The sequence below is a fragment of the Dasypus novemcinctus genome, chromosome 10 (assembly GCF_030445035.2).
Source record: "Dasypus novemcinctus isolate mDasNov1 chromosome 10, mDasNov1.1.hap2, whole genome shotgun sequence".
Taxonomy (NCBI): Eukaryota; Metazoa; Chordata; class Mammalia; order Cingulata; family Dasypodidae; genus Dasypus; species Dasypus novemcinctus.
In genome coordinates, this window is record NC_080682.1 from 10,442,077 (window position 1) to 10,458,318 (window position 16,242).

At 61.5% G+C, this 16,242-nt stretch overlaps 2 protein-coding genes across 5 annotated transcripts; one reads left to right on the forward strand and one right to left on the reverse strand.

The window, feature by feature from the left end:
- Positions 1–741: 741 nt before the first annotated feature.
- On the reverse strand, positions 742–5,217 carry GPR137 (G protein-coupled receptor 137). Of its 3 annotated transcripts, none has more exons than XM_071217964.1 (8): positions 4,690–5,217; positions 3,266–3,637; positions 3,133–3,182; positions 2,239–2,464; positions 1,954–2,103; positions 1,736–1,864; positions 1,486–1,604; positions 742–1,197 (listed from the first exon to the last, which is right to left on the reverse strand). In XM_071217964.1, exons 2-8 carry the CDS (start codon positions 3,620–3,622, stop codon positions 1,038–1,040), a joined length of 1,191 nt encoding a protein of 396 aa, XP_071074065.1. In that variant the 5' UTR covers positions 3,623–3,637; positions 4,690–5,217; the 3' UTR covers positions 742–1,037. The 3 variants fall into 3 exon arrangements, with proteins under 3 accessions (XP_071074065.1, XP_058161225.1, XP_058161224.1); XM_058305242.2 differs by having other exon boundaries at positions 3,266–3,665; XM_058305241.2 differs by having other exon boundaries at positions 889–1,197; positions 4,957–5,217.
- Positions 5,218–5,321: 104 nt separating this feature from the next.
- BAD (BCL2 associated agonist of cell death) lies at positions 5,322–15,797 on the forward strand. Of its 2 annotated transcripts, none has more exons than XM_004479864.3 (4): positions 5,322–5,426; positions 5,710–5,895; positions 14,466–14,659; positions 15,303–15,797. In XM_004479864.3, the coding sequence occupies exons 2-4, from the start codon at positions 5,718–5,720 to the stop codon at positions 15,426–15,428; spliced, it is 498 nt and encodes a 165-aa protein (XP_004479921.1). In that variant the 5' UTR covers positions 5,322–5,426; positions 5,710–5,717; the 3' UTR covers positions 15,429–15,797. The 2 variants fall into 2 exon arrangements, with proteins under 2 accessions (XP_004479921.1, XP_023440796.1); XM_023585028.3 differs by having other exon boundaries at positions 5,381–5,435.
- Positions 15,798–16,242: the final 445 nt, after the last annotated feature.

A 16,242-nucleotide genomic window follows, 5' to 3' on the forward strand; every position in this document is an offset into this window, starting at 1 on the left:
CTGGGTGCCGCGCCCTGGCCGCCGGCGCCCGGTACCTGAGCCCGCCGGGCGCTCCAATCCTAGCCGGCCGCGGGCGGTGGGTCGCAGAGGGGTGGCCGCTGGCGCCGGCTTCGAGTTCCCGGCTGCAGCCCTGGCGCTGCCCCGCGGGCCGGCCCCGGGCTGGGCAGCAGTGTACCCACCCCTCCGGACAGGCGCCACGCTGGTCTCCGGGCATCTCCCAGGCCCATTCCCGGATTGGGATGGGCCCTCATCTCCCCGTCCCTGGGGACAGCCCGGTCCCTGGGCTCAGCACTTTGGCCGCCAGGGATTGAGGGAACGAAGGGGTGGGGGAACCCCGCTGAGGCCATCTGGAGTTGACCGACGTGGGGGTTGGACCCCGCGCTGGGGAATCACTGTCGGCGCACCTCCTGCTCCAACTTCCGTCTCCCTAGCTCTAGATCCTCCCCTCAGGCCCCGGGGTCAGCCCAGGGGCCTGGGCTGGAGCTGACCCCCAAGCCCGACAGCCTGGAGCCCCGCCCCTCCCCGCTCTCACCCCTCTTCTTTACATGCCCCATGTCTTCAAAGACCCTCTTCTGCCTCCTTCTGGACCTCAGCCTTCAGGCTGGGGCTTTAAGGCTGACCACCCCCTACCAGTAGGCGGCCTGGAGAGGTTACCTCATTCTGAGGACCCACCCCCCCAAAAAAAAGGGGTGGTAATTATCACCTCTGGCTGCACAGGGACAACACACAGAGAAAGAGACATAGGACACAGACACTGTTTATTAAGTGGCAGGTGCAGGAGAGGTGGCCGGCTCTGGCGTGGGTGTGGAGGCGGCAGCTCATGCCAGGGTGCTGTGGGCATCTGGCAGCCAGGGCCAGGCCCCCGACCTAAGGGGGGCAGCACAAGCTCACTACGATAGGAGCAGCCAAGGAGCCGGCCGGGGGCGAAGGCGCCCACAGCCCCCGGGACCCTGGGCAAGAAGTGGCAGGCGAACTTGGCCCAGGGGCCTGGGCGGAGGGGGACTGGGGTCTGAGCCTCCTGGGGGAGAGTGGGGGGATCACGTCTGCGGGGTGGAATAGAGACAGTGGTGGTGGCCGCCCGGTCCCGGCACCTGGGAGAAGAGCAGAGGAGTGGTCCGCGTCTGGCTGCCCCCGCACCAGCCCGGCTCGCGCCCGATGGCACCGTACCAGCTGCCCGAGCCTAGGCTGCCTGACATGCTGCAGGCAGAAAAACAGGGTCAGTCCCAGGGCGGTGACCAAGGCCAGAGCCACAGGACCTGGGGGAGGGAGAGAGGAGTAGGGCAGGGCATGCTGGGAGGAGCTCCGGGGGAGCCCCGGTGACCCAGACCTCCAGGACCGAGGGCTTGCATCCTCCAGACCATGGCAAACTGCATCTTGGGGCAGGGTGAGCGATAGGAAACCAGAGGGGAAACAAGGGCCACGGCGGGGCAGGACCAGGCTTTAAGTCCCCAAGGCTCCTGCGGGTGGGGGAGCCGGGGTGCCTACCTGGTGCTCTCGCCCCGGCCATGCTCCCAGGAGCAGCCCTCGTCCTCACAGTGCCCAGCCCGGTCAAAGAAGTAGGAACGGGAGCCAAAGACCTGCCCGTTGAGGATGCGGCTGGCGCTCTGGGGGGAGGAAGCCACCCTCAGTGCTCTCCCCTGGCTCCCACTGGCCTCCCCCCCGAGCCCCCGCCCCCGGGACTGTGTGGCCACCGCTCTCCTCTGGCCCGCAGAGACGGGGGTGGGGGGGCCCTCACCAGGTCCTGTGCAGGCCGGTGCACCCGGAAGAAGCCCACCAGCAGGGTGGTGGGCAGCAGCTCCCACACAAAGAGGATGAGGCCGAACACCAGGTAGCCTTTGTTCCCCAGATCATTCACCAGGTCCGCCTGTGGGAAGGCAGCGGCTGGTGGCAGTCTGCAATCGTGCACAAAGCGACACCGTGGCAGGCCCGGGCCAGCTGCTAAGGAATGCCCACCTGGTCGGAGACGTTGTACCAGTCGTAGTCGAAGGTGTCCAGCCGGCTCTGGGGGGCCAAGGCCAAGGCTGCCAAGTTGTAGCAGGCCCGGCTGGCATAGAGCAGGACCATGGCACCACCCATTGCGGCTGCCTGGCACACGCTGGTCCCCTGGCACAGAGGACAGAGGACCCTTGAGGGGAGGTGGTGCCCAGCTTCCTCTCTACCCCGAAGACCACACTGTTCAATAAACATGGCGAGGCACAGACCCCGAAGGACCCTGGGCATCAGAGCCTATGGCCCTACCTTGGCCTCCAGGTAGATGCTGGTGGAGGGGGCCCGGCGGGCCACGAGGCAGAGGCAGGCAGCCAGAGAGAGCGCGCAGATGACGAAGAGGGAGTCGCTCACCAAGACGCGCACCAGCAGCACGGCCCAGGGCTGCACCCGGCGCCGGCGGGACAGCACAGCACACAGCACATTCACCAGCAGGAAGAGCAGCGAGGCCCCTACGAAGGCCCCGCGGACGGCCAGCCTGCAGCCCACGGCACGGTCAGCTCCAGACAGACGGGGGCTGCCCTTGGCTCTCACAGCCCACCCAACCTCCCACCCCCCCGGAGACCCTGCTCCTCCAGTGTTACAGATGGGGAGACTGAGGCCCAAAGAGATCAGTAGGCAACTGACAGCCTGGGGACAGGGAATCGGAAATCGGGGTTTGAGCCCTGGCTCTGCTTCCTGCCAGCTCTGTGACCTTGAACATACCGCACTTGCTGGGCCTCAGTTTCTCCATCTCTCAAAAGGGGATAAGAATGACCTCATGGGTTCATTGTCAAAATAAAAGATGTGTGAGAAAGCTCTTCTGAAACTGTAAAGTGTTATACAGACGACAGGGGTATATCACTGCCCAAGGTCACCCAGAGGTGTAGGCAGTTTGGCTTTGGAGCATCCATGAGCTGGACCCCCTGCTCTTCTTCCACCCTTGGTCCTCGCCCCTCGCAGCTATCACAGCTGTTCTGTCATTGTTGCCCTTCACCGTGCAATGCAATGCTGAGCCATCTGTGCCAGGTGCTTTAATTTTTTCAAGCTCACTCACTCACATTCCCTGGGCTGCCCTGGCCTCAGCCCCGCAAGGGAGGGATGGGTACCAGGCCGCTCCCTGCCCCTGGCCAGGAGGCAGAGCCCACCAGTTCCCTGAGTACTTACAAGCCTCGGCTCATCTCTGGCCGACGCTTCGCCTTGGCCTTGAACACCACCTGAGAGCAGAGATGTCCATCACTCCTTGCAGCCCTTGGGGCTTACCCCCCCACACCCTACCCCCACCCATTACCATGGTTACCTGGGCAAAGTAGAGGTTCATAAGCGTCAGGGTGAAGAACTGCAGGCAGACAGGGCAGCAGTAGAGAAGCCAAAAGGGCAGGGGCCCCAGACGGTTGGCTCGGGGGGTATCTCGGAAGTAGAAGGAAAAGAGAGTCGTACGCAAGGCAGCCCAGAGCAGACAGAGAGCCAAGAACACCGTCTGATAGCTGAGACGCTTGTGCCCATACAGGAGCACCAGCCAGAGCTGGGCATAGACGGAGAAGAAGAGCAGGGCATACAGGGTGGTATAGGCCGCTGTCAGTCCCAGGGTCACGGCCGGCGGCAGCGCAGGCACCAGCCCAGCAGCAGGCACCAGGCCAGACAGGTTACTCTCCATGGCCGGGAGGGAGGCCTGAATCCCAGAGACAGAGATGGAGGGGCTGGCCAGGGGCCAAGGAAATAAATACGGGGATGGGGGTGAGTGGGTATTGCAGGGTGCTGAGACAGAGGGATGGCTGGCCAGGGTTTGCCCCCTCACCAGGGGGACCCTTCGGCCCGGGCCCCTCACTCAGAAGCGTGGAAGGACAGACTCTCTTCTCCCAAGCAGACGGGGGTCTCCTTCCCGGGCCACCCCCAGAACCAGGCTGTGAGGGCTCAGGAGAAGGAGAGGGGTCCCCGGCTTTGGTCGCTCGTGAAGGTCCCGGCAGGAGGGGGAGAGGCGGCCGGTGCCTGTTCGCTCAGGACAGGGCCACTGTAGGCGCCCCAACGCCGCGCTCTCCCCCTCCCCAGGATGGGGGCGACTCGTTCCCTTCCAGTAAATCGGGATGGGGGGACGCCTCTGCCTTCTCTCCTTGAGATTCCGGACGCCCTCCCCACCCCACCCCCCACCGCGTCCGCTCTCCAGCCGCGGCGGGCGGGAGGAGGCCGCCGCCGGGTCCTCAGGCCACCTCTGGAGAGCCAGCTCCGGTCGCCGGGACCCGGGGCTCCGGCTCCCCGGCTCCCGCTGTTCCGCCCCCTCCTGCGCCTGCGCGGGCGCAGTCCGCTACGCAAATTGCGCAGGGGCCGACCCTGGCGCCGCAGCCCCGCGCCGCGCCCGCCGTGGGGCCGTTCGAGAATCGGCGCGAGCTGCGTAGCGGGCGGGCGCCAGGGGTTACGGGAGGTGGCGGGAGGCTGAGACGCGAGGGCCGCGCCGCACCCGCCGTGCGCGCGGGCGGGCAGTGGCCTGGGCCACCGGCCCCGGCCCAGCCGCCCGCTCCCACATTTCCCTCCCCTATTCCCAGTTTGGATCGCGCCGCCCAGCTGGGGGCGGCAACGACATCCCCCCCTTACTTCTCTGAAGGGAACTTCCGCCCACAGCCAAGATGGCCGCCGAGCCCCGCCCCCTGGGCCTTCACCCGCCGGGCCCGAAGCCCCCCGGGCAGCGCGCCAGCCCCCTCGCGCGGGTCCGCCGAGGCTCCCGCTCACCTGCCCCGCCGCCCCCGCGAGCCCTAGGGTTCGCCTTCACAGGGGTCCCTGTCCCTTCTCCTGCGCCGGGACAGCCATCCTGCCAGGGCGGAGGCGGCCTCTCTTATCTCGATCGCGCCCGAGATGGCGCCGGGAGCTGTGCCCGAGCTGCGGGCGGCGCTAGGTTTCCACAGTGGGGCGGAGGAGGGAGCGGGACTTCCCGACGGGGTCACCCAGTCCACACCGAGCAGTAACGACAGCAACAATAATTGCATGCGACGGCTGGACCTTAATTACGGCCTCACGTAGTGCTTTCATGCACCGTGATCACCACGCCGCTTCCAGAGTTTCCACTGGCTGCTGAGGGAGGTGTCATTATCCCCATTTCACAGGGGTGCAAACTAAGGCCCAGAGGGGCTGAAGGACTTGTTAGCAGAAGCAGGTCTCCAGGCTCCGAGTGGGGTCTCGGGGTAACCCTTCAGCGGCTCCCACACACGCCCCAGGCGAGAGGAAGCCCGGAGCTGAGTATCCAGACGCGAGCTGGAAACCGGAGCGGAGGCGGGGCGAGGAGCAGCGGGCTGGAGGGGCGGGGCCCGGCCTCGCCTGGCCCCGCCTCGCGGCCAGCCCAGGTGACATTACAGAAGCTGATTGGGCCCGGTCGGTGACAGTTCCCGTTGCCCAAGCAACTAGGGCCGGGCGCCCTCAGTATTGTAGGGAGGCGGCGAGCCCGGGTCAGGGGCCTCGAGATCGGGCTTGGGGTGAGACCGGTGGGCCGTCACCTCTGGGCAGGATGGCTGGGCTGGGGGCGGGGGGCTGCCGCACATCCCCTGGGCTCGTAGGATGGAGCTAGGTCCCTGGTGGACAGGCTGAGCGCCGGGCCGCGCCAGACTGGGAGACTAGAGGAGGGCCTGGGAGGCAGGCCGGGCCTGGGGGTTCCAGCGGTAGAGCGGGTGCCAGGGGCACCTGCCCTACCCCCTCCGCCCCCATCGGCCAACCTCTGCCCGGGCTGTGCCCTGACCGCCCACCGTCTTGTCCACACAGCCCGGAGCATGTTTCAGATCCCAGAGTTTGAGCGGGAAGACTCCAGCCCTGCAGATAGGGGCCTGGGCCCCACACCCGCGGGGGACCAGCACCCGGGCCTCCACAAGCACGACCACACGGCTCCGGGCCTCCTGGGAGACAACGGTCATCAGCAGGGGCAGCCGGCTAGGAGCAGCCACCATGGAGGTAGGCACCCCCTTCAACCGCATGCCTGTTGGTCCCCCTTGCCCCCACCCAGAACCCCTCTGCACCCCAGCTGCTTCCACGCTCACTGAACGACTTTGGATAAGCCCATAACCTTTCTGAGACTCACTTTCCTCTTCTGTAAACCAGAACAACTAATCACCGTTGTAGGGCTGTTGGGTGATTCAGTAGTGCTGGTGTAGAGTAGTTGCTCAGAAAAACAGTTGTTCGTAGGGCCAGGACAAATCAGAGCAGGTTGGGCTGGAGGGGAGGGGGGAGAAAGGGGAAGTGACTTGCCTAAGGCCACTCTTGTTTGGCAGTTCCTTTGGTAGGTGGTGGGGCTGGGTGACTCCTAGGTCCCGGTGCCCCAGGCTATATGCCCTGCCCCAGGCTGCATGCTTTCCCAGGGACCCACTTTCCAGCTGCCCAGTGGCTCCTGCCCAAATGGGGACCATCCTGCACAGTGGCCAGGAGCAGGTGACCCCAGGGGGCAGATACCCCTCCAGGGACAGCCGGTCTGTGGTGGGAGGGAGAAAGATGCCAGCCAGAGCGGCCCTCCAGCCGGGGCTGTGCTTCCTGCCACTCAGGCCTACTGCTGAGATGCAAGTGTGGGGACATTTCTCAGTCATCTCTTCCTCCCCAGTGCTCAGGCCAGGCCTGGGCCCCTGGAACAATCCAGATGGTGTCATTTGCCTGCTGAAGCTTAAACGACCCCCTCCCCGTTTTCTTCGGGAGCATGAAAGTTTATGAGGCCCCCGACCCACCCCTCCACCGCTCTGCGCACTCCCGGATTTTTGCCCTCATTTTTTCCACCCTCAACTGTTTTCCACCCCACCAATCCTGCCCGCCATTTGGGTCCCCCAGCAGCGTTCACTTCCTTCGCATGCTGAGTGCTCACCGTGTGCCCCACGATGTCGCAGTTGCTAGGGGTACACCCATAAGCAAAAGAGGTAAAAAAATCCTGGCCTTGGGCAGCTCAGTCTAGTGTGGTGGGGAGATGGGCTGTGAAGCAATAAGCAAACAACGGAAATAACAGAACGTGGTGGAAGGTGATACAGCTGGGGAAACTGGAAAGAGAGCCTGGAGCGCTGGAGGCCTGGGGAGGGAGCTGAGCAGGGGAGGCCAGGGTGGGCCTTGCTAAGAAGCAACTTTGGAGGAGCGGCTTGCAGGGTCAGCCCTGCAGCTACTGTGGGAAGACAGTTCCTGGAGGAGGCCTGAGCAGAGGCCCTGAGGGCGAGGCAGAGCTTGCATTGCCCAAGGCCCCTGTGGCCAGCGGGGAAAGGGCTAGGGAATGCAGAGTTGGAGCCAGGCAAAGAGTTAGGGAAGGGGGCAGTGGCAGCTTGGGCAGGGCCTGGAAAGCCGTGGGTGGGTCTTTGGCTTTTAGGCTGAATGGAAACACTGCAAATCTTTGAACAGTGGTGGCATGATGGGATTTGGGCGTTGGAATCACTAGGGTCCCCTTGTTGACATTAGACTGTAGCAGACAAAAGCAGAAGCAGGGAGGCGGGAGCGGGAGCGGAGGCTGGCGCCATAATCCAGGCAAGGGAAGAAGGGGACTTGAGCCAGGGAGCTGCCCGCGGAGGTGATAAGAAGGAGCTGGAGTGGGGATCTGTTTGAAAGGAAGAGCCGGTGCGATCTGCTGGCGGCTGGCTAAGGGGCAAGGAGGAGGAGTCTAGGGGGAGTCAAGGCTCAGTGGTTGAGCTCCGGCTTCCCACCTACAAGGTCCCAGGTTCAACTCCAAGCCCCGGTACCTCAAAAAAACAAAAAGGGTGAGTCAAGGGGTTTGGCCTGGAAGGATGGAGTTGTCCTTAACTGAGGTGGCAGGGTGAAGGATGGGGATGGGAGATCAGGAGCCTAGTTTGGGCCATGTCAGGTTAGAGGTGCCTTTTAGACACCCTAGGGGCAGAGGTCCGGGGAGGGGGGCGGTTAATAAATCCGGGAGTTGTCAGCTTTCAGGCCATGCCAGGCCCGGAGCCTGGAGATCACCAGGGGAGAGAGGAATCAGGAAAGGGGAGGATCGCCAAGGGCGAGGGCCAGCCCTGGCTTAGGAGGAGGCCAGGAACCAGCGAAGGAGCCTGGGAAGGAAGAGGCAGCTGGAGGGTGGGGGACACCAAGAGAGGGCGGTGCCCTGGGGAGCGGCTGGTGGGGATCAGAGTGACCAAGAGCAGCCTCTGGACCAGGAGCAGAGCACGGCGGGGAGGCCGCGGCCGGGAGAGGTAAAGGGGAGCCCACCCTTGGCAGCTGGGCTCCTGCCAAGAGAAGCGAAGGGATAGGTGGCAGCCGAAGGTGGCAGGAGGGTCAAGATAGGAAAAGAAAACCGCGTATTTATAGGCTGCTCCACAAAACCCAGGAGAGAGGGAATACCCGGTGCAGGAAGGAAGGGAGACTGGCGGGAAGGGTGGCCTGGTATAGGAGAGGGGTGGGGTCTGGTGCCCTGGGGAGGGGCTGCCCCGTCCAGCCAGCCCAGGTGTCCGGCCAGCCCAGGCAGTAGGGGCAGACTAGGGGGTACACAGCTCCTCCAGTGGAGGAGAGGAGGCAGCAGACCAGTGGCAGGGGCGGGCCAGGGTGATTTGGTGTGGAAACTTATAGAAGTTTCTCTTGTGGGTGCTTTCCAGTTTCTCCGTGAAAGGAAGCCAGGACCTCGGGAGGGAGGATGGAGAGAGCAGCCACTCTGAAGCCCTTGCCAGGGAGCTGGAGCTTGGAAGGGGCAGTGGGCCCCAGGAAGGTCCGACTCGGTTCTTCTTTTTTTTTTTCTTTTTAAATTTGTTTTATTTTTAGGAGGTACCGGGTATTAAACTTGGGGCCTGGTACATGGAAAGCAGGCACTCAACCACCAAGCTAAACCCGCTCCCCTATGACTGGGTTTTTGTGTTTTTTAAAACTTATTTATTTATACCGCCCACCCCCCACCCCCCACCCCCCGGCTGTTGTCTGCGCTCTCTGTCCATTTACTGCATGTTCCCCATGTCTGCTTGATTCTCACTAGGCGGCTCCGGGAACCAATCCCAGGACTTTCTGAAGTGGGAGAGAGGCGACCATTCTCTTGCGCCACCTCAGCTCCCTGTTCTGCTACATCTCTTTCTGTCCCTCCTCTGTATCTCTCTTTGTTGTGTCATCTTGCTGCGCCAGCTCTCCGCGTCATCCAGCACTCCTGCATGGGGCAGCACTCCCACGCAGGGCAGCACTCCCACGCGGGGTGGCACTCCCATGTCGGCTGGCACTCCACGTGGGCCAGCTCGCCATGCGGGCCAGTTTGCCTTCCCCAGGAGGCCCTAGGCATTGAATCCTAGACCTCCTATATGGTGGACGGGAGCCCAGCGGCTTGAGCCACATCCATTTCCCACGACTGGGTTTTTTAAGTGAGACCAACATGCCGCGAGGGCCGCTGGGTCCACTGGGGGCCGTGGGAGCTGGCGGGGAGCTGGAACTAACAGGCTGTGCTTGTTGCGAGAGTTCAGGGGTGAAGGCCTGAGGGTGTGTACAAGGCAGGGAGGTGATGATCGTGTGGGGTGTAAGGTGGGCCCAGGAAGGCCCAGGTGACCTGTGCCAGGGGCGGGGGGGAGATCCCAGAGGGAGTGAGCTGGACAGGTAGGAGGGGGCAGTCAGCAGGAGGCGGCTTGGGTGGCGATGACAGGGCTGCTGGCATTGGCCGTGACCAGGTCTGGGTTATGCCCATGGGAATGAGTCTGAGGGGAGGGGAGGGCAAGGAACAGAGAGGCCGGGAGGTCGGAGGGACCCTTTAGGGATCCAACAGGACCCCTCGGAGCGTTGGAGAGAGCGATGGGGTGCCCCCCCCAAGTCCCCAGGTGGAATGAGGGGCGTGTCCTGTTGAAGGATGGTGGGGGACCAAGTCTTAGAAACTGGCCTGGCACGTTTTTAGGAGGAAGCAGCAGGAAGGAGCCAGACGCTGCCTCTCCAGCTCCAGGAAAGCTGCGAGAGGTGAAAACTGCCACCCCCTGGCAGCTGCACGAGGTTGCTGAAGCTTTTGATTTGGTTTTCAGTGTCTTAAAAGCAAGTGATTCCCCAGAGCAGATCCCGCAAGAGCTCATGGCCTCCACAGGCCCCGGTGGGAACAGGCCAGGGGCATGGCGAGCCCCAGTGGGTGCGCGAGGGGGCTGAAGGAAGGCAGGGCCCTGCTGTGAGAGAGGCAGCTGACCGCCAGGGTTCAAAGCCATGGCCCTGCCCTTTATCAGCTGGCTGAGCTTGAGCAGGTGAGTTAACTCACTCTGCCTTAGTTTCCTTTGCTGGGAAATGGGGATAGAATAGCTCGCCTCATAGGGTTGTGGCGGGGATCTGAGGGTTTAGTGTAGGAAAAGGGCTTCGAGCAGCGCCTGGCAGATAAAGTACTCAAGGGCTCTGCGTTCGCCCTTCTTCCTATTACGGTGCCCATTGTGATTATTGTCACTGTGAGTTGGCCCAGGCTCTGAGCAGCCCTGGGGGTGAGTGCATTCTCAGCTCCTGGGGGCTGCCATCCCTTCAGCACACTTCTCGGGCACCTGCGACACGCTGCAGATAGAGACACGTGGCACCAATGCCCCCTGACGGCAGGCAAGTGCGGTAGAACCAGAAAGGGAGGGCCCAGAGGCCATGCCAAGGAGATTGGACTGTCTCGCATAGGCAGTGGGGAGCCACTGAAAGCTTCAGAGGACAGGCATGGTTGGGGTTTAGAGCAGGGGTCGGCAAATCCCTGTTTTTGTACAGCCCATGAGCTAAGGGTGGTTTTTACATTTTTAAGTGGTTGAGAAAGAAGCATAATGTTTCATGATGTGAAAACTCTATGGGACTCCTATTTCGGTGTATATATATCTATAAATCCGGTTGTAGTGGCACACAGCCAGCTTCGCTCACGTGCCTCTTGTCCAGGGCCGCTTTCCCACTCTGACGGCAAAGTTGAGTAGCTGCACCAAAGCCCAAGAAACCTAAAATATTATTATCTGGCCCTTTTCAGAAAATGGTTCCTCAACACTCTGTAGAGTGTTTTCTGACTTCATCCGCCCCAGGCAAGGTCAGGTGTGTTCTTTGCAGGTCCCACGAGGAGCCAAGGCCAGGGGAAATGCCTGCTCGGGGTGGGGCCTGCTGCCTCCTCCCGGCAGGCAGCGTGTGCACGTGCATGCACGTGTGTGTACATGTGTGCACAGGCGGGGGAGCCACTGAAGATGAGGAAGGTGAAGAAACTCACCAAAGCTAGCAATGGGTAGAGGCAGGCCCCAAACCCCGCCCTACCTGCCGATAGAGCTTCAGTGCCTTAAATTTCCGGGAACACCACTGTTGTTGGTTTTTTAAGATTATTTTATTTATTTATTCTCTGCCCCGCCTCACGTCCTCGTGCTGCTGTGTGCTCTGTGTCTGCTCAACACCAGTAACCGAACCTGGGACCTCCCACATGGGAGAGAGGCACTCGATCACCACCTCTGCTCCCTGCTTTGTTGTGTCTCTGTGTTTCCTCTTTGTGTCTCCTTGCTGCATCATCTTGTTGTGTCAGCTCACTGTGCCAGCCCATCGCGCCAGTTTGTTGTCTTGCTCATCTTCAGGAGGCACCGGGAACCAAACCCCGGACCTCCCATGTGGTAAGTGGGAGCTCAATCGCTTGAGCCACATCTGCTTCTGCCACCACTGTTTTATTTATTTATTTTTTATTTTCCTCCCCTTCCCCCCAATGTCTGCTGTGTCCATTCACTGTGTGTTCTTCTGCATCCACTTGTATTATCAGGTGGCACTGGGATACTGCATCTCTTTTTTGTTGCGTCATCTTGCTGCATCAGCTTTCCACGTGTGCGGCGCCACTCCTGGGCAGGCTGCGCTTCTTTCATGCGGGGTGGCTCTCCTTGCAGGGCACATTCCTTGCACGGGGGGGGCTCTCCTACGCAGGGGCGATCCTGCGTGGCACGGTGCTCCTTGTGTGCGGCAGCACTGCGTGTGACCCAGCTCATCACACGGGTCAAGAGGCCCTGGGTATAGAACCCTGGCCCCTCCGTATGGTAGACGGACACTCTATCAGTTGAGCCATGTCCACTTCCCCTACCACTGTTGTAATGATGTGTGCGAGGATGCCCTCAGAAGTGTGAATGTGGATGTGTCTCGCCCCAGGCGCTTTGCTGGGAGTTGTGGCATGGCCAGCCACAGGCTCCGCCCACTCCCTCCCTGCCCCAGACCAGGTGCTAGAGAGGATGATGTGAGCAAGCAGGGCTGGGCACCCACCCAGGCTCACACCCAGAGGGAAGCCACATACTTTCCCTTTCCCAGAAGGGGGTGAATGGTGTGAGCGGATTTAAGTGAGCTAGTTCAGGGCAGCCGCCTTCCCCCAGGTTTTTTTCCAAAAGAACACTTTCAAAAACTCATTTTACACAAATGGATGCCACCTTGTCAGTGGCTGGCTTGGCACTGCTAAACCCATGGCTTTGGTGACCCCTCCCCCAATCCCTAGGGCAGGCTCCTGGCAGAGCTGGCACTGGCAGAAGGCCCAGGGGAGCCTTTCCCAACCTGGGCCTTAGGGAAGATTTCCCCACTGGGGCTGGGGGAAGATGTGAAAGTTAAGCCCTCAGACCCTGGAGCCACACAGGTCCTGGCTCATCATCTACTAGCTGTGTGGGCTTGGCAAGTTACTTACCCTCTCTGAGCCTTAGTTTCCTTTTCTGTAAAATGGGGACGAGCATCACCTCCCTTCTAGGGTATGGTGAGGACTAAATGAACTAATACGTGTGAAGCACATCCAAGGTTGTCCTGAGCCCTGGGCCAGGGGACAGCTGCCTGGCACTTGCCTTCCCTGGCTCTTGGGCCTTGCATCCGTCAAGTGCGTGGGTTGTGTGGATTTGCCGAGCTCTTAGAGAAGAAAAACAGTTGGTGTTTCCTGAGCACTTACGTGGCCAGGCCAGATGTCCCCGCTGCATGACCTCAGGCAAGTTCCTACCCGACCCTGTCTCTGTTTCCTCCTCTGTCAAATGGGAAGAACTGGGCGGCTGCCTCGCTGGGAAGCTGGGAGGCGTCGAGAGGCAGAGCAGGTGCTCTCCTTGTCCCACCTGTTCTCACAGTGATCCTGGAGGTCATGCGCTGCTCCCATTTCATGGAGGATGGCATTGAGACCCCAACGGCTGGGGGCACAGGGCCAAAGTCACATAGAGGGCATGTGCTCAAGCCAGGGCCCACCTAGCTACTGTCCCTTTCTCCTCTGTCAGGGCCCCAAGGACCCAGCAAGTGCCCTCTTCCAAGCAGAGGTCTTTCTATTGCGTCTCCTCCAGCCCCTATTTCCAAGCCTTGACCCCTGCATTGAGTCCGCTGACTATTCCCCACCACCGCCTTGCTCCTTGCTGGCCCTGAAGTCCCTACCTGACCTTGGACCTGGCTTTGGGGAGGCGCAGAATGGCCATGTGCCCCAGCTACGCTCTCTTAGCCTCGTCCCCTTCCCGGCCTTCTCAGCCATGTATCTAGAGCTGAGACCCCTGGAGGGCCTGCAGCCCCCTGCAGGGCTCAGCTGAAGGTCCTTTGGGGGATGAGGTACTCTGCTATCCCCCAGCTTCAAAACCTTGCCGCCTCCAAAAAGCCTTCCCCGACAGATGCGCCCTGCTTTGAGCTCTAAGTGTGTTCCCCTGCGATTGCTTAGCTCTGGGTTTTTGGCTTGTGGCAGTGGTTCTAGGTCTTTGTTGGCTGGATCTGGGGGGTGGGGTTGGCAGGGGTGCTCAGGACAGAGGAGCCTCAGACCCCAGAGAGGATCCTCTCTGAACAATGACCCAGAGTGCATGTTCACACTCTTTATTTGATGGGACCTTTAGCACATTAAGGGGAGGAAACAGGCTCAGAATGTTAAAGGGTGGTTGGACAAGGGAAGAGGTGTAGCTCAGTGGACTCTGGAGTCCAACAAACCTACAGGGACTTCGAGCCTCAGGATTTCACAGCTTTTATGACCCTGGGCAAGTTCTTAACCCCTCTGAGCCTCTGTCTCCTCCTCTGTAAAGGATGGTTAGGATGAGAAGCCGGCCCAGCACATAGTGAGTGCTCCTTAGTTACCTAAAACATCAGCTGACAGCTCTGGATGTTTTCTCCCAGGCAGGTGCCCAGGGCGGTGCAGACAGGTGGCTGACAGGTCCTTGTTCTCCAAGGGCCCGAAGTCTTGTGTAAGCGACAACCGTGGAACAAACGAGATCCCTGGGGGTCGGATGCTGACTAGGACCCCTCCCCACCCAGGGACTGGTTCCCTCTGCTGTGGCACGGATGGGATGAAATTGCTACCAGCCGCAGGGGGTTGCTGGGAGGCCCCAGTCAAAGCTAGCGGTAATCATCACAGCTGCTAGTGCTTAAGCCCTTACTTTGCCCCAGGCACAGAGGAAAGCCATTTTATACACTAAATAAGGATTCACAGGATTAATGAGAAGTTACTGGAATCCTCAACAAAAGCCCCATCAGTCAGCTGAGTATTACCCTCGATTTACCTAAAAAGAAATGGGGCTCTGAGAGGTGAGTGGTGATGTGCGCACCCAGTGGGGCTTTAAGGACCCCGGCGCCAAGGGAGAGGGTTTCAGCAAGATTGGGGTGCAGAGTTAAAATTCCTGTCGTCCCTCACCCGGTGACCCTTTCTGCAGGCGCTGGGGCTGTCGAGGCCCGGAGTCGCCACAGCTCATACCCTGCGGGATCCGAGGAGGATGAAGGCGTGGAGGGTGAGGAACCCAGCCCCTTCCGGGGCCGCTCGCGCTCAGCGCCCCCCAACCTCTGGGCTGCACAGCGCTATGGCCGCGAGCTCCGCAGGATGAGCGACGAGTTTGAGGGCTCCTTCAAGGTGAGCACCGGTCCCCCACGTGCCCGGGTCCGGTAGTCGCAGACCCCCATCCACTGACCTATCCCTTCCTGAGTCCCAGGACAAGTTGGGATCTGTAGTCCCAGCCGTTCCCCCTCCCAGCCTGGCTCTTCCCGGGATCTGTGGTCCAGACAAATCCACACAGGCCTCTCCCGAGCGCCTGAGCAGGTCAGGGTCTGAAATTCCAGGTCTCCAGGAGCGCCCCGGGCCCTCCCTTTCCTTCAGAGCAACTGCGTCCCCCAAATCCTTGGAGCTCGAGGATGCTGATCCCGGCCGGCCCATTCAGGTGCCCCAGTTCTTCAGTTCTGGCTTCAGAACCACTTCTTTGTACACCTTCGGGACAGTCCCAGTTTCTGGGTGGTAGCGCTCGGGCGCTGCTATATGGGGTGCGAAGCACGCCCCCACCCCATTCCCTTCACAGTTTCTGGGATCTATTGTATCGGTCCCCAGTCCCAAAGGGCCAAGAGTCCCAGCGCCTTTCCGACTACTCGGCCCAGGGCACGCTGCGAGCTCGTGTCTCTGTTATTTCCCTTGGGATCTTGGAAGTCGGATGACGGAAGTGGAGGGCCTCGACTTTGTCTGCCCCTGCGAGCTAACGCCTTTAACCCTTTCCTCCCTGCCCCAGGGACTTCCTCGTCCGAAGAGCGCGGGCACGGCGACGCAGCTGCGCCAGACTCCCAGCTGGACGCGCATCATCCAATCCTGGTGGGATCGGAACTTGGGGAGAGGCGGCTCCGCCCCCTCCCAGTGACCGTCGTCCCTCATTCCCGAGCCCGCCCGCCTCCGTTGCCTGGGCGGCCATCTTGGGTATGGGCGGAAGTCCCCCGCAGGCCTTAAGCAACAAGTGGACCAGCTCTTTTCCTTCCGGAGGGAGGCGGTGGACAGGGAGTCCGATTCCCTTCCGGTGTGCGTGCGAGGCCGGGGCTGCCCCAGCGGAAGTTTTGCATATTTTCCGCCCCAAGCCACCGGAAGTGGCTCCTCGGGTGCCCCGCCCCGCTGGGCGCCTGCACGAAGTGGCGAGTCGGGATTAACCATTACTTCGCCGCAAGCCTGTCCTCCCGGGTAACGTTGCGGGCGGACGGTGGCCACTCAGTGTGCGAATAAAGCCCGCGTCTGTGCCGCCGAGTCTCCTCTCTCTGTCCCTCGGGGCTTCCCGGGCCGGGGGAGTGCTAACACCGCCAGCGTTTCAGAAGGCGCCCCCGCTTGCGTCCGGGAACGCTGCTGCTCCTCCGGGAGTGACTTGTCCAGGGAGGAGTCGGGTGGGCAGAGCCTGGGCTCCTTGGCCGCAGGGAACGGCTGGCTGGCTGGCTGGCTGGCCCGTGACCTCCAGGCCCTTATCTCTAGTATGGTAATTGGGAACCGCAGCCCGGCCTGCTGCCGGAATTCTGCGCTCTGTGAGCCTTGCCGCGGCCCCCCAGGGAGGGTCATTTGTTCCTATTTAGGTCAGTCCTCTTGAGCAGCTACTGTGTGGCCGGCCGAGGGCCAGCGCTGTGCGGGGAACAGGCAGGACGCGCGGGGGCGGGGACGGGCGGAAGGCCGAGGCTGTGAGCAGAGTGGTCGCTGGG

Bases quoted from the DNA above. Each gene is read 5' to 3' on its own strand.
- GPR137 (XM_058305241.2), bottom strand. From the start codon at position 4,986: ATGAAAGCACTACGTGAGGCCGTAATTAAG. The intron at 3,638-4,956 runs GTCCAGCCGTCG...TCTGGGATTCAG, and splicing joins TACGTGAGGCCGTAATTAAG to GCCTCCCTCCCGGCCATGGA. The intron at 1,865-1,953 runs GTGGGCATTCCT...GCCTTCCCACAG, and splicing joins GGTACAACGTCTCCGACCAG to GCGGACCTGGTGAATGATCT.
- BAD (XM_004479864.3), top strand. From the start codon at position 5,718: ATGTTTCAGATCCCAGAGTTTGAGCGGGAAGACTCCAGCCCTGCAGAT. The intron at 5,896-14,465 runs GTAGGCACCCCC...CCCTTTCTGCAG, and splicing joins TAGGAGCAGCCACCATGGAG to GCGCTGGGGCTGTCGAGGCC. The intron at 14,660-15,302 runs GTGAGCACCGGT...TCCCTGCCCCAG, and splicing joins AGTTTGAGGGCTCCTTCAAG to GGACTTCCTCGTCCGAAGAG.